Source organism: Gorilla gorilla, chromosome 15 (genome assembly GCF_029281585.2).
Source record: "Gorilla gorilla gorilla isolate KB3781 chromosome 15, NHGRI_mGorGor1-v2.1_pri, whole genome shotgun sequence".
NCBI classification, from domain to species: Eukaryota; Metazoa; Chordata; class Mammalia; order Primates; family Hominidae; genus Gorilla; species Gorilla gorilla.
Window position 1 is genome coordinate 104,821,920 of NC_073239.2, and position 12,456 is coordinate 104,834,375.

The window sequence follows — 12,456 nt, forward strand, 5'->3', positions numbered from 1 at the left end:
AAAGAATCATCTGGCAAAGGATCTCCCAAGAGGGAGGTTTCCTGCACACTCTCAAATGCTGGACAGTTGATGATGCAGAGGTGAATGCTGAAATTTGTTTGATATATTTATGGCACCTACTTGTGTGATGCCTTCAAAGAATGCGATCAGCAAATGCCACAGGCTTCCTCAAAAATGCATGATGGACTCAATAAATAATTTTATATTTCTTTGGCATGTATTGGCTTCCCAGAGGCTTACAGTATATGAAAGACAGGCCACCTGAATTTGAAACAGTATCCTATTGACGTAGTTTGAGTTATTGCTTAAAAATAGTTTTAGCTATGTTCTATCCCCCCAATGCAAGTCAAATAAAAGAAATGGGTATGGAGGAACTATACACCTGGATTTTGGCAAGTGCTTGAGGATTGATGGAGACAAATATCCATTTCTTCCTTGTGAGACAGAGAAGCAGCATTGCAGAAAGGAACTGCTCTTCCAGAAGTCTGACCTTCCATCTTGCAGGAAGGGTCCCACTCCTCTAAAGGTTTAATAGCATCCAATTCATTTGGGGTGAATTTAACACACTGTATTATCCAGTACATAAAGGCTCTATTTTGATATAGGTGACGGTTATGCAATGGATGAGTAACATCACTTCAGAACACACATCAAGTTTTTCCATTGGAACCACCTGCACCAATAGTTAACATAAAATTCTGAAGAGGAAGCACCAGGCAGAGGCATAGATGTGCTTCCTCTTGACATCTTGTACCAATATGCTACGACCAATTGAGGAAGCTGTACCTCATCTTCAAATGGCTGAGCTTTCTACTGCAGCTCTTAAAAAACACTATTTGTAATTGTAACCAGATTGTCCCTCCACCAAACACACCATACAATCTGGTAATAAAGGTAATGTTCTTCTATAAAACGACGGTTTCATAAAACGATCAGAGCCTGGCCCAGGGTCCTAAACACTTACCTACCCCTTAAAGTGTTGAATTAGATTAAAGTGCTATGGGGACATAACTGATGTAATGTTTCAAAATCATAAATGCAGGAGGAGGGATATTAAAGCTGGATCATGGAGAGAATGGAATAATGCAATAAAAGCTGGCTCAAACGGTGAGTCTGTGATACTTGATTTATTGTTTTAATATAATGCTGTAAAGGCCATGCTTGAATATACAGCAGTGTTTTATTTATCTAATAGTCGTGATCCTAACAATGGGTGTTTAACAATGGCTTTAGACTGAGATGGTGGCACACACAAATGAAGCTGGTTTCAGGATGCTCCCCAAGAAAGGTAACACAGCAGGAGGGAGGAGAGATTAAGAGGCTGTGTTTCAGGGGTACCTGAAAGACCCTCTGAAAATATAATTCCTCACCTCTCCAGCATAGCTCCACAGCATTAACAACTGCCCCAGCCCTACAAAGCTCAGCAAATTGGACATAAGATGAAGGTCCTGGAGAAAAATCACAGCCCACAGGACTGAACTGAACTGACGACTCTGGGTCCTCTCTGAAGCTACCTCCACCAGAGGGGGAAAGAGGGTCACAGGAACGGAGGAAGAGATCAGCACCTATGGGTGCCGTGTCTCCCTGAAGACCCAGCTCCCCATTCCTGAAATATGCCAAAGACAATGCTATGAACCACAAAGCTGAAGTTCAACTTCATTCTGGGGATATTTTCAAGTTGTTCTATATTGAGAAATTAGGAATTGGGCTTGATATACTGAGTGACATCCTTCTTTTTTACAAAAATCAAAATCTACCATCCACGAGCTATTTCCACCATCAGCCTGACCAATGGTGGGGTCCTTCACTGCTTCCTCAGCAGCATAACACAGGGCCTAGGAGATGTTCTGGGTCCAAACCCTCTTCTATTCCCTACAAGTCTTGTGACCTCATGCTGATTAGTGGCAACTCTCTAAACCTTAGCTTCTTCATCCTTACAATGAGATTAAGAATAGTGCCCACTTCATAGAGGATTAAATAAAATACTATATATATAAGTAGCAATGTTGGAACAAGAGTGGCTCAGGATTTACAATCAAAATTCAATGCTTCGCTTTAAAATCGATTCAGTGGGAGAAATTTTTGCTTTGCACTTGGTAGAAGTCCTGTATGAAGCATGGCTCACAACTCAAGGGCCTCAGATAATAAAAAGTCCTCCAGTCACACCTCAAATGCAGCCTCAACTCAGAAATGTAAAGGACCAGTTCCAGCAAATAATCACATATGACTTGACTTCAAATCTTCTCCCTTCCCCAAGCCAGGATCCATTCCATAGTGAACCTGATTTTTCTAGAAGGTCCTCTTGGGCAGAGCCCTTTCAAAGTGACCCCAGACACAACATTCCAGCCACAATACACACTTCTAACTCAACATTCATATACTCTGACCTGCTTCCCCACTTCCTCCTCCCTCACTACTCTCCTTCCCTCTTCCTTCACACTCTTCCTTTTCAGACGCAATCTCAATGTGCCCTCAAAATGTCAGCACACAGCACCCTCCAAGTAGTCTCACTGAAGTCCCTCACTGGAGGAGAGGAGGGGAAGGAATTTGGCAGCGGCTCTTCACAAAGAAATCCTTTTCACAAATCCATTCTTTCTATTATTTTATATCCTCTTGGTGGCTTTTCATGCCTTGTAACCCCTGTTCCTTTGAAAATCTGCCATTTGTTCTGGGATCTCCTTTAGAATTTCATATCTACAGTATCCTGCTACTGCTGTTGAAATTTTCAGTTTGCCTCCTATCACATGTGTACAGAGTAATTAGCACATGTCTGGCATTCAGTAAGCTTCTAATAAATCCCAGAGTTATAAAAATTATTAAAATAATATTAGTAAATCAATGAGTGCTTAGTTTAAAAAGACTATTTTTAAATATATTAACAAATTCAGAGTAATAATGCCAATACTAAATGACAGTACATAGAAAGCATAATAATGTCAAGTTTTAAACACTAATCAGGGCATGTCTTCTCCTTGCTTAAAGCCCTCCAATGGCTTTCCCACTGCACTTAGAATGAAAATCTCCTCCTCGTCATTCTCACCCTGGCCCCTGCTCACTTCTCCTACCACTCACTTTTTCCTGTATTTCCTCTAACCTCACTGGGCTTTTTATACTGTTATTTCTCCAACACCTCAAGCTCTTTCCCATCTCCAGGTCTTTGCCCTCCCTGCTCCCACTCACTTAAACACTCCTCCCTGATCTTTGCTCTCACTTAGATCCCAGCCCAGAGAGGTCCAACCTGACCACCCAGTTGGAACAGATTTTGATGCCCCAACCCAATCCCAGGTACACAACCTCATTCTTATGAAACATTCTCTTCATAGTATGTATCACAATCTGAAAAATCTTCTCAATTTTTCCGTTTGCTAATGTTATGGACTGAATGTTCATGCCTCCCTCAAATTCCTATGTTGAAGCCCTAACCACCAATATGATGGTATTTTGAGGTACAGCCTTTGGGAGGTAATTAGGGTTCTATGAGGTCATGATGGTGGGGTCCTTATAATGGGATTAGTGTCCTTATAAAGAGTAGAGGAAGAAAGGTGAGAGCTTTCTCTCTCTCCACCTGCCATGTGAGACCATAGCAAGCAGGTAGCTGTCTACAATCTACAAGCCTGAAAGAGAGAACTCACCAGGAGCTAAATCTGCTGGTGCCTTGATGTTGGAATTCCCAGGCTCCAAAATTTTGAGAAATAAATGTCTGGTTTTTAAGCCACCCAGTATTTGGTATTTTATTATAACAGCCTGAGCTGACGTAAGCAGATTATCATCTGTGTCTTTTTCTCCCTCAAACAATGAGTTCATCCTCTATAATATCTATCTAAAGAAAAACTCCTTCTCAAATGTGTAGTAATCTCCTAAGCATATTGGACATGATAAGATGATAATTATAACTATTAACATATACTGAGTACTTACATGAGAGTCATAAATGATCTTATGGGTATTAACCCCATTTAACACAACCCTACTAAGAAGATATTATTATGCCCATTTTCTCCTGAGAAAACTAAGGCATAAAAAAGGTTAAGTAAACTAGGCCAAGGTCATATAGTCAGTAAGTTATGGCATCAGAATATGAACACAGACGGTCTTGCCTCAGAACCTGGACTCATAACTACCATGTAGCCTACCATCTTGTATTTCCAACACTCTCTGAGCACAGCAGAGGTTCTGCCAATGGAAAGCCCGTTGTCTCTAACTACCCAGGCACATTCACCTCTTGCCACTCTACCCTTTCCCTGCCTTTACAAATTTGCTGCAAAGCTACAGATTTAAGACTGAATCTTTACATAAATGCACAGAGTAGTCATAAATCTATAAATTTAAGACTCTAAATTTTTACCATTCAAATTCCTTTTAGCTTAATCATCATTTTATGATGTTTCTCTGAAATATCTCTATCAACATCTGCTTGGTACTGGCTTAAATGCTAGACTACAAAATCTGCTAATTGCTAACTTGTGGAATCATTCACACATGTGTTGCTCACCCCAGGATGTGACTTCTGTACCAAGTCAACATGAACTTCTCTTGCTTTCTTTGTCCTTTCTTTCCTCTTATTATACTTTTGTTTTCTTTTTTTTCTGGAGACATGAAGGGGAGACAGGGACAGAACTGTAGGAGGTGGGCTCCAAAACATTTATTTCTGAGCCTTATAAAAATAATAATAAACAGCACTTATTAAGGACTTCTTGAAGAGATACAGTATAGTGTATTGGTTAAAAATATGGGCTCTGGAGACAGACATACTTTGAACACTCACTTGAGACCTTGAGCTTGTTACTTCTCCTCTCAGTGCCTCGGCTTCCTCATCTGAAAAACGAAGATACATTCATACTAGAATATTTGAATATTAAGTGAGTACATACATATATATGTGTATATATATATACACATATACTATTTAAAACAGTACTGGCGTAAAAATATTATATAAATGTGATGGCTCTGCCAGGTTGGGGCAAAAGATTGCAAAAAAGGGGATGCCAGAAGACGGGGTGTCAAAATAATTGCACTGAGAGAGGGGGTCAATTAACCTCTGGACTAGTACAAAGTGTATGAAACATAATACTAAGAAAATGCATTTATAGCCAGGCATGGTGTAGTCCCAGCTACTCAGGAGGCTGAGGCAGGAGAATCGCTTGAACCTGGGAGGTGGAGGTTGCAGTGAGCTGAGATTGTACAATTGCACTCCAGCGTAGGTGACACAATGAGACTCTGTCAAAAAAAAATGCATTTATAGATAAAAAGATTTGCCTAGTTGAAATGAAACATCACAGTGCAGGGCACAGAGAAAGGGAAGTACAGCATTTTCAATTTGAGGTGGTACAATATTCCTATTGTCTCCCATTTACAATCATGGATTCTAAGTGTCCCTAGGTTGTTGCTATTAAGCATATAGCCAATACAGGAATCACGCTCTACCACGGCTGACACAAGGTCCCAGCCTTTGCTTGAACAACTCGGGCCATGTGGTAGGCTGAATAATGAGCCCTCCTAAAGTCCATGTCTGAATCTCCAGAACCTGTGAATGTTGCCTCAAATGGCAAAAGGCACTTTGTAAATGCAATTAAGTTAAGAATTTCAGAGACAGAGAATAGCCTGGATTATACAAGTGAATCTAAATGAATTACAAGTGTATTAGTCTCACACTGATGTAAGGACATACCCGAGAATGGGTAATTTATAAAGGAAAGAAGTTTAATTGACTCACAGTTCCACAGGGCTGGGGAGGACTCAGGAAACAATCATGGTGGAAAGGGAAGCAAACATATCCTTCTTCACATGGTGGCAGGAGAGAGAAATGAGTGCCCAGTGAAGGGGGAAGCTCCTTATAAAACCAACAGATCTCATAAGAACTCACTATCATGAGAACAGGATGGGGAAACCACCTCAATGATTCAATTGTCTCCCCCTAGTCCCTCCCATGACACGTGGGGATTATGGGAACTACAATTCAAGATGAGATTTGGGTGGGGACACAGCCAAAGCATATCAACAAGTGTTCTCATAACAGGGAGGGAGAGGGAGATTTAACTACAGAAATAAGAGACTGATGATGGAAGCAACAAGCTGGTGTGATGAGAGAATGGGGTCACAAGCCAAGGAGTGCAGGCTCTAGAAGCTAGCAAGGGCAAGGAAACTAGAGCCTCCAGAAGGAATGATCCCTGTCGATGTCTTGAATTTAGTCCAGTGAGACCAATTTTAAACTTCTAGCCTCCAGGACTTCAGGAGAATAAATCTGCACTAAATCACTAAGTTTGTGGTAATGCATTACTGCAGCAAGAGGAAATTCATATACACCAAAACTCCATTGTGATTACTGTTGACACAGTGGTCCTCCAACGGTGCACCTAAGATACGCTTATGCTTCGAAACCTAGATATTCAATAGCTAAATTTGAATCATGAATAAAGTTATTGTAGGAAAAAATATGGTAGCTATCAGTTTTTGAGGACATATTACCATTATGCTTTTCCATGTATCATCTCATTAAATGTAATCCTCACAACAATTCTCTTATGATAGGTGAGCAGACAGGTTTAAAGAGGCTGAATAATTTGTCCAAAGTCAGGAAGCTAACTAAGTAGCCAAACAGAGGTTCAATCCCAATTTGAGTCCAAAAATAATGACATTGAATTGAACATATAAAAATATATCAAATTTGAGTTTTCTCCCAGTGGTTTTTCTTATATTTGGAAGGGTCTGCTATCATTTGTTTGCCAGCATAGGCTAGTGGCCATAGAAATGAATGAGAAACAACAAACAATATTAACAGAAAAATTCAAAATTGTCAATGCCTATGATCAAACCCCCTTCTTTAAAAACACTCAGGATTTGGATTTGTAATTGTGATGTTCTATTGTTTGGTAGAACATGCCATTTAGTTATATTCATATTTCTAAGGGTAGTAAACTTGAAACACTTAAATATAGAGTGTCTTTTGAGGTTGCCTCTTATATACGTGTCTGTTATTATTATCAGATGCCAGGCTATGCTAAGCATTTAATTTTCACAACTATCCTGTGATATTGGTAATTTTTATTTTTGCATTTTACAAATAAAAAAGTTACGAACATTTAAATAATTTGCCTAAGATCATCCAGTTTATGAGCAGCAGAGACAGGGCTGGAACTAACAGCAGTCTGATTTCAAAAACTGTGCTTTTCTGCACCCCACTGAGAGGAGAATGCCCAAACTTTAACACCCCCACCCCCACCAAAGCATCATGCACAACATTCCATTCCATCCATACACAACCTTTATGACCCCTTTTGAAGTAACATAACAACCTATTTTATGGAGAGCATGGAGAAAGGCTCTCCATAAAAAGGCAAAAGGAGAGAACCATTTGGTTAAATTTTGTGGTGTTGTGCAAAGAACACAGTATCTTCTAGATATGAGATATCTAAATGGCTAAAACGTTGTCCAATTGTATTGAACCCAAGTGTGTTTACATGTGACCTCAACTCCCTTCCTTGGATCTGTCTTCTGGGGTCACAGAGAACAAGTGTACTCTCCTTTCATCCAACAGGCCTTTTATGTCTTCCCAAGTTTATGTTTGTTTCTGAGCTAAACGTATTCCTGTTCTTCAATCGCCCTTGATGTGACAAGGTTTGTTTTAGGATATGCCAAAATCAGAGATGACTCCCTAACTGATTTTAGTTGTGTCATCTCAGCAAGACAAAAGCCTCAGGACATAGAGAGAGTGAGAAGGAGACAGGTCAGAGATCTTGTTTTTGGTTTTATTTTCCTTTAGTTATACTATTCAAGATAGTGCAATGTAATATTTAGCTTTTCCAGCCCCTGCTTCCAGCCCTTGGCCAAAGGAGTGATTCGTTGAATGAAGGGGAGTCATGGCCTCCCAAACTGACACTGATCACTTACACATAGGGGATGACACAGAGGGGTGTCACACCCCACAGCCAATTTGGTGGGCATGACCAGGAAACAGATTTATGTGAGGTGGAGTACCTTTTATTTCCTCCCCTGGGGCAGAAACATTTCTACCTCATTTAAGTCATTAACATTTATGTCTAGTGTTCCGAATGCTAAGCATGTGGGATTTATTTATATCCTACTGCTCAAGGTCGGGGCCGAGGTCTGATTACAAAAATTCAAAAAATTGCAACTTCAGGCATAAAGGGTTAAGGGGCAGATCTTCACAAACTCCACACAAGCCAGCAAGCACAGTACCCGGGCAAACAAGTGCTACTTAGCATGGGACTGCCATAATCTTCCTGTGGGAAAAGGCACACAAACCTCATCATGAGTCCCCTAAGCACACAGACAATGGTCATACTCAGTTAAATCAATTTGTTCCCATGAAAAAGGAAAGATCATTCGTTTTTATTGAGCCTCAGTAGGGCCTTCAGGCCTCCCAAAGGAATCTGACCCTATGATCCACTGTAGCCATTTCTGTCTTCACCATCTTGGTTCTCCTCTAGTTAATTCCACTTAGAATGGCCTGATCACAAAAGCAATAAAGTCAATAGATTTATTATAAAATAATAAATGACTAACAGCACACCCTTTCCTAGGAAAGATAGCACAACAGAAAGACATCCCCCTCAAACAAAGTCCCGTAAAACATATTTGTGCTGAAAGAAAAGGGAGAAAAGGCCATTCTATGGGTCTGTACTTTACCACAAAATAGCCTATTTAAACACATCTGGGCCCAGGATGAAGAGTAACACTCTACAAGCCAGTCACAAGGTTCCTGATGAGAAATTCCAGGACTTCTGAGAATATGCTTTGGGTTCCTGGTGGATTTTGGTGCCCTTACCCCTTCCGACCACATGATGGCGCTCTGTGCTCCGGTGGAGCAAGTAGAGTCAGGAAAGCAGGGTTCAGCGTCAGCCTCCGCTTATTTTCAATCTGGGATTTGGCACAAACACTTTACCCTTCTGAGCTTTGATGACCTCATCTGTGGAAGGGTTATTATTATTCCTCAGGATAATAGTTACCTACTGGGGCTGTTGTGAGAATAATGAGGTAACCACTAGGACGCACAACCAGCAAGCACAGTACCCGTGCTAGCTCGTGAAACAGGACCAAGGAGCTGCTTCCGCTCTCTCTCCCACGGGCCCTTCCAGTTCATTCCACGGGACTGGCTTTTTCTTGTCCCTGGATCCGATTAGAACAAGTTTTATAACTCTTCTGGATACTTTCAAGTAATCAAAGAAGGCTTGATTCGGAAATTCCTATCTTCTATCCAATGGAATAAATAAAACTTTCCGTTTTCCCTTTCTCACTCACAGCCTCTCCATGCTCACTGCTGGCCCAAGCAGGCTGGCTGCCTGCCCAGGAGAAAGTGGTGTTTGACCTCTCTTTCTCCACCTTGCACATTCATCCTTTCTCCTCAAACTTGTTAATCGTGGTTTCTTACCCTTCTGGATCAGAATGTATGGAGATGAGAGAAGAAAAGGGGTCTCCTCTCAGGATGATGGGGCATGCGCCCTCATGTTCTCTCCCTGGCTGCTCCTTGAGCCTCTGAGACGTGCTCCCCCGCCCCGTCGCTGGGCTTTTTTTTTTTTTTTCCTGTAGTTTCATTGACTTGAGCAAATGCTTCTCTTCTGCCTGACACTTCAGGATCCTACTTCAGCTCTGTAACCCTGGAACCCCGCCCCCTCCCCTAAGGAGGCTGCCATCTTGCTCAGGATCTAAGATGTCCAGCACTGTCTCAGACATGGCCTCCATCTTCTCCATGGGACCCACTTGCTTTGCCTGGAGAAACACTGGGAGTGTAGCCCATCCCAAGGCAGCAACATCTCTTCTTCACTCCATTCTCTTAGCAACCACACAGCCTCTTTCACTCTGGATTTCTGGAGCTGAGTCAAGTGCTGGTCTGTGGAGCCCACCAAACAGCCAGAGACACATGCTAGGTTCTCTGGGTAGTTTCCTCACACCCCTCAACATGGACCTGAGGTGAAAGGACCCACCCTTCAACTTACGGAAGAGATTCGCCATACAACTCCCACCTTTTTGTCCATCTTTCTAACCTACTAGAGGCTGGAGGTCAGTGCTCGGGTGTGGGGCAATATCCAGTTTTGGCTCAGCTCCTTTTGCAAGTCTCAGTTGTGGTTTTGCACCTCACTTTGGACTATAGGCTCTGTTAACTTGAGTGCACAGCTGAAACTGAAATTATAAAATAATAAATGACTAATGGCATGCCCTTTCCTAGGAAAGATAGCACAACAGAAAGACATCCCCTCAAACGAAGTCTCCTAAAACATATTTTAGGGGACTGGAAGACCTTCGCGTTAATATCTCTTTACCATAATAGTAGCAATGGTAATAGTGGCAGCGAGTGTTTATCTGTCATTGAGATGCATCGGGCACTATACTGAGTGGTTTATGGGCATTTTCTTATTGAATCCTCACTACAATCCTCTGAGGAAACTCTGATGTTTGCATTTAACACAGGAGGAAACTGAGGCTCAGGGAAGGTCTTGATTAAGCTTGGGTCACAGACTTCACAAGGGGCAATAGTAGGATTAGAAAGTAGGTCAGTCTGATTCTAGGGCCAGCGTCAGAATCTCTGTCCACACACCAGAATGCTTGTGCAACCATCAAATCAGTCATTTATTTGATAGGCTATGAAAAAGCCTTTTGTAAAACTATAAAGTATTCTTCAATTATTTATATTGTTATTGTAGTTATAAAAAAACAATGATTTTTATTATTCCATCCCATTAGTATGGCTTTAGGCTGCTTATATGAGATACATTAAACACGCTAAAAAGATTTAAATTGAGGCTGGGGATTGGGAGGTGACAGAGTAAGTGTTACAGTGGCCATTAAAATGTCTTAAACATTAAGGTACCTTAAAATGTAATATTTAACTGAATTAAGATCGTCAAATTAAATTGGCTGTTTTCCCAAGAGTGATCTCTGGTAATTGCCACTTGATTGAATAGGGAACCAAACGGACAGAATTGTGGACAACGCAGTGACGTTTAAGCCCTCCCGCTACCCCCCACCACCCTCATTAGGTACAAGTAGCTTTACCAATTGCTCAGAAAACAGAACATCCATGCTTTGCTTTAGAGTCATTCAAATATCAGGAATGTTTGCATATGTTTCCCCACCACTTACAAGGATTTAAAAAGAAACTTTTCCATAAGAACATAACATGGATGAAACCAGTCATATGATTAACAGGTAACATGTAATGAAATGTTACTCTGTGCCAGGCACTGGGTTGAGTACTCCACAAGAATGCCTTATTTTATTTTATTAATTTATTTTTTTTTTGAGACAGAGTCTCACTCCATTGCCCAGGCTGGAGTGCAGTCACAGGATCTCAGCTCACTGCAACCTCTGCCTCCCAGGTTCAAGCAATTCACTTGTCTCAGACTCCTGAGTAGCTGGGACTACAGTTGCCTGCCGTCATGCCCAGCTAATTTTTGTATTTTTAATAGAGACGGGGTTTCACCTTGTTGGTCAGGCTGGTCTCGAACTCCTGACCTCAGGTGATCCACCCACCTTGGCCTCCCAAAGTGCTGGGATTACAGGTGTGAGCCACCACGCCTGGCCTAGAATAACTTATTTTAACAACACTTTTTTTTTTTTTTTTTTGAGACAGAGTCTCACTCTGTCTCCCAGATTGGAGTACAGTGGTGCGATCTGTGCTCACTGCAACCTTCACCTCCCAGGTTCAAGCGATTCTCCTGCCTCAGCCTTCCTAGTAGCTGGGACTACAGGCACATACCACCATGCCTGGCTAATTTTTGTATCTTCAGGAGAGACAGGGTTTCACCATGTTGGCCAGGCTGATCTCGAACTCCTGACCTCAAGTGATCCACCTTCCCAGGCCTCCCAAAATGCTGGGATTACAGGCATGAGCCACTGCACCCGGCTTTTCAACAACACCTTGAAATAACAACACTAAGTTTTCTGATTTACAGAGGGGGCTTAGGACAGTCACTGTGGTAGGAAGAATAATTCCCCCCAAAGATGTCCAAGTCCTAATCCCTGGAACCTATAAATATGTTTCTTACATGGCAAAAAGGCTTTGCAGATGTGATTATATTTAGCCTCTTGACATGGGAATATTATACTGTATTATACAGGTGGGCCCAATGTAATCATAAGGATCCTTAAAAGATAGAAGAGGGAGGAAGAGAGACAAAAGAGGGAAGAAGGTCAGAGTCAAATTCAGAGAGAGATTTGAAGGTATTACACTGCTGGCTCTGAAGATAGAGAAAGGGACCATGAGCCAAGAAATGCAGGTGGCCTCAAAAAGCCGGAAAAGGCAAGGAAACAAGATTCTCCGTTAGAACCTCCATAAGGAATACATCTCTTCTGACACCTTGATTTCAGCCCAGTAGAACACCTAGAACTGTAAGACACTAAATTTCTTGATGTTTTAAGCCACTGTATGTGTATAATTTGTTACAGTCGCAATAGGAAACTAATAGTCACCTTGCATTAGTAAACGGTGGAGGTTGG

The 12,456-nt window shown here is 41.6% G+C and overlaps 1 protein-coding gene across 1 annotated transcript in view; it reads right to left on the minus strand.

Annotated features, from left to right (window-relative positions):
- Positions 1-4,779: 4,779 nt before the first annotated feature.
- Positions 4,780-12,456, minus strand: part of GALC (galactosylceramidase) — a 109,812-nt gene continuing 102,135 nt past the window's right edge. Inside the window, exon 17 of the mRNA XM_055361797.2 lies at positions 4,780-4,815. Within this exon, the coding sequence (XP_055217772.1) occupies positions 4,795-4,815 (21 nt within the window). The 3' untranslated portion in view covers positions 4,780-4,794. The remainder of the gene's footprint in view (positions 4,816-12,456) is intronic.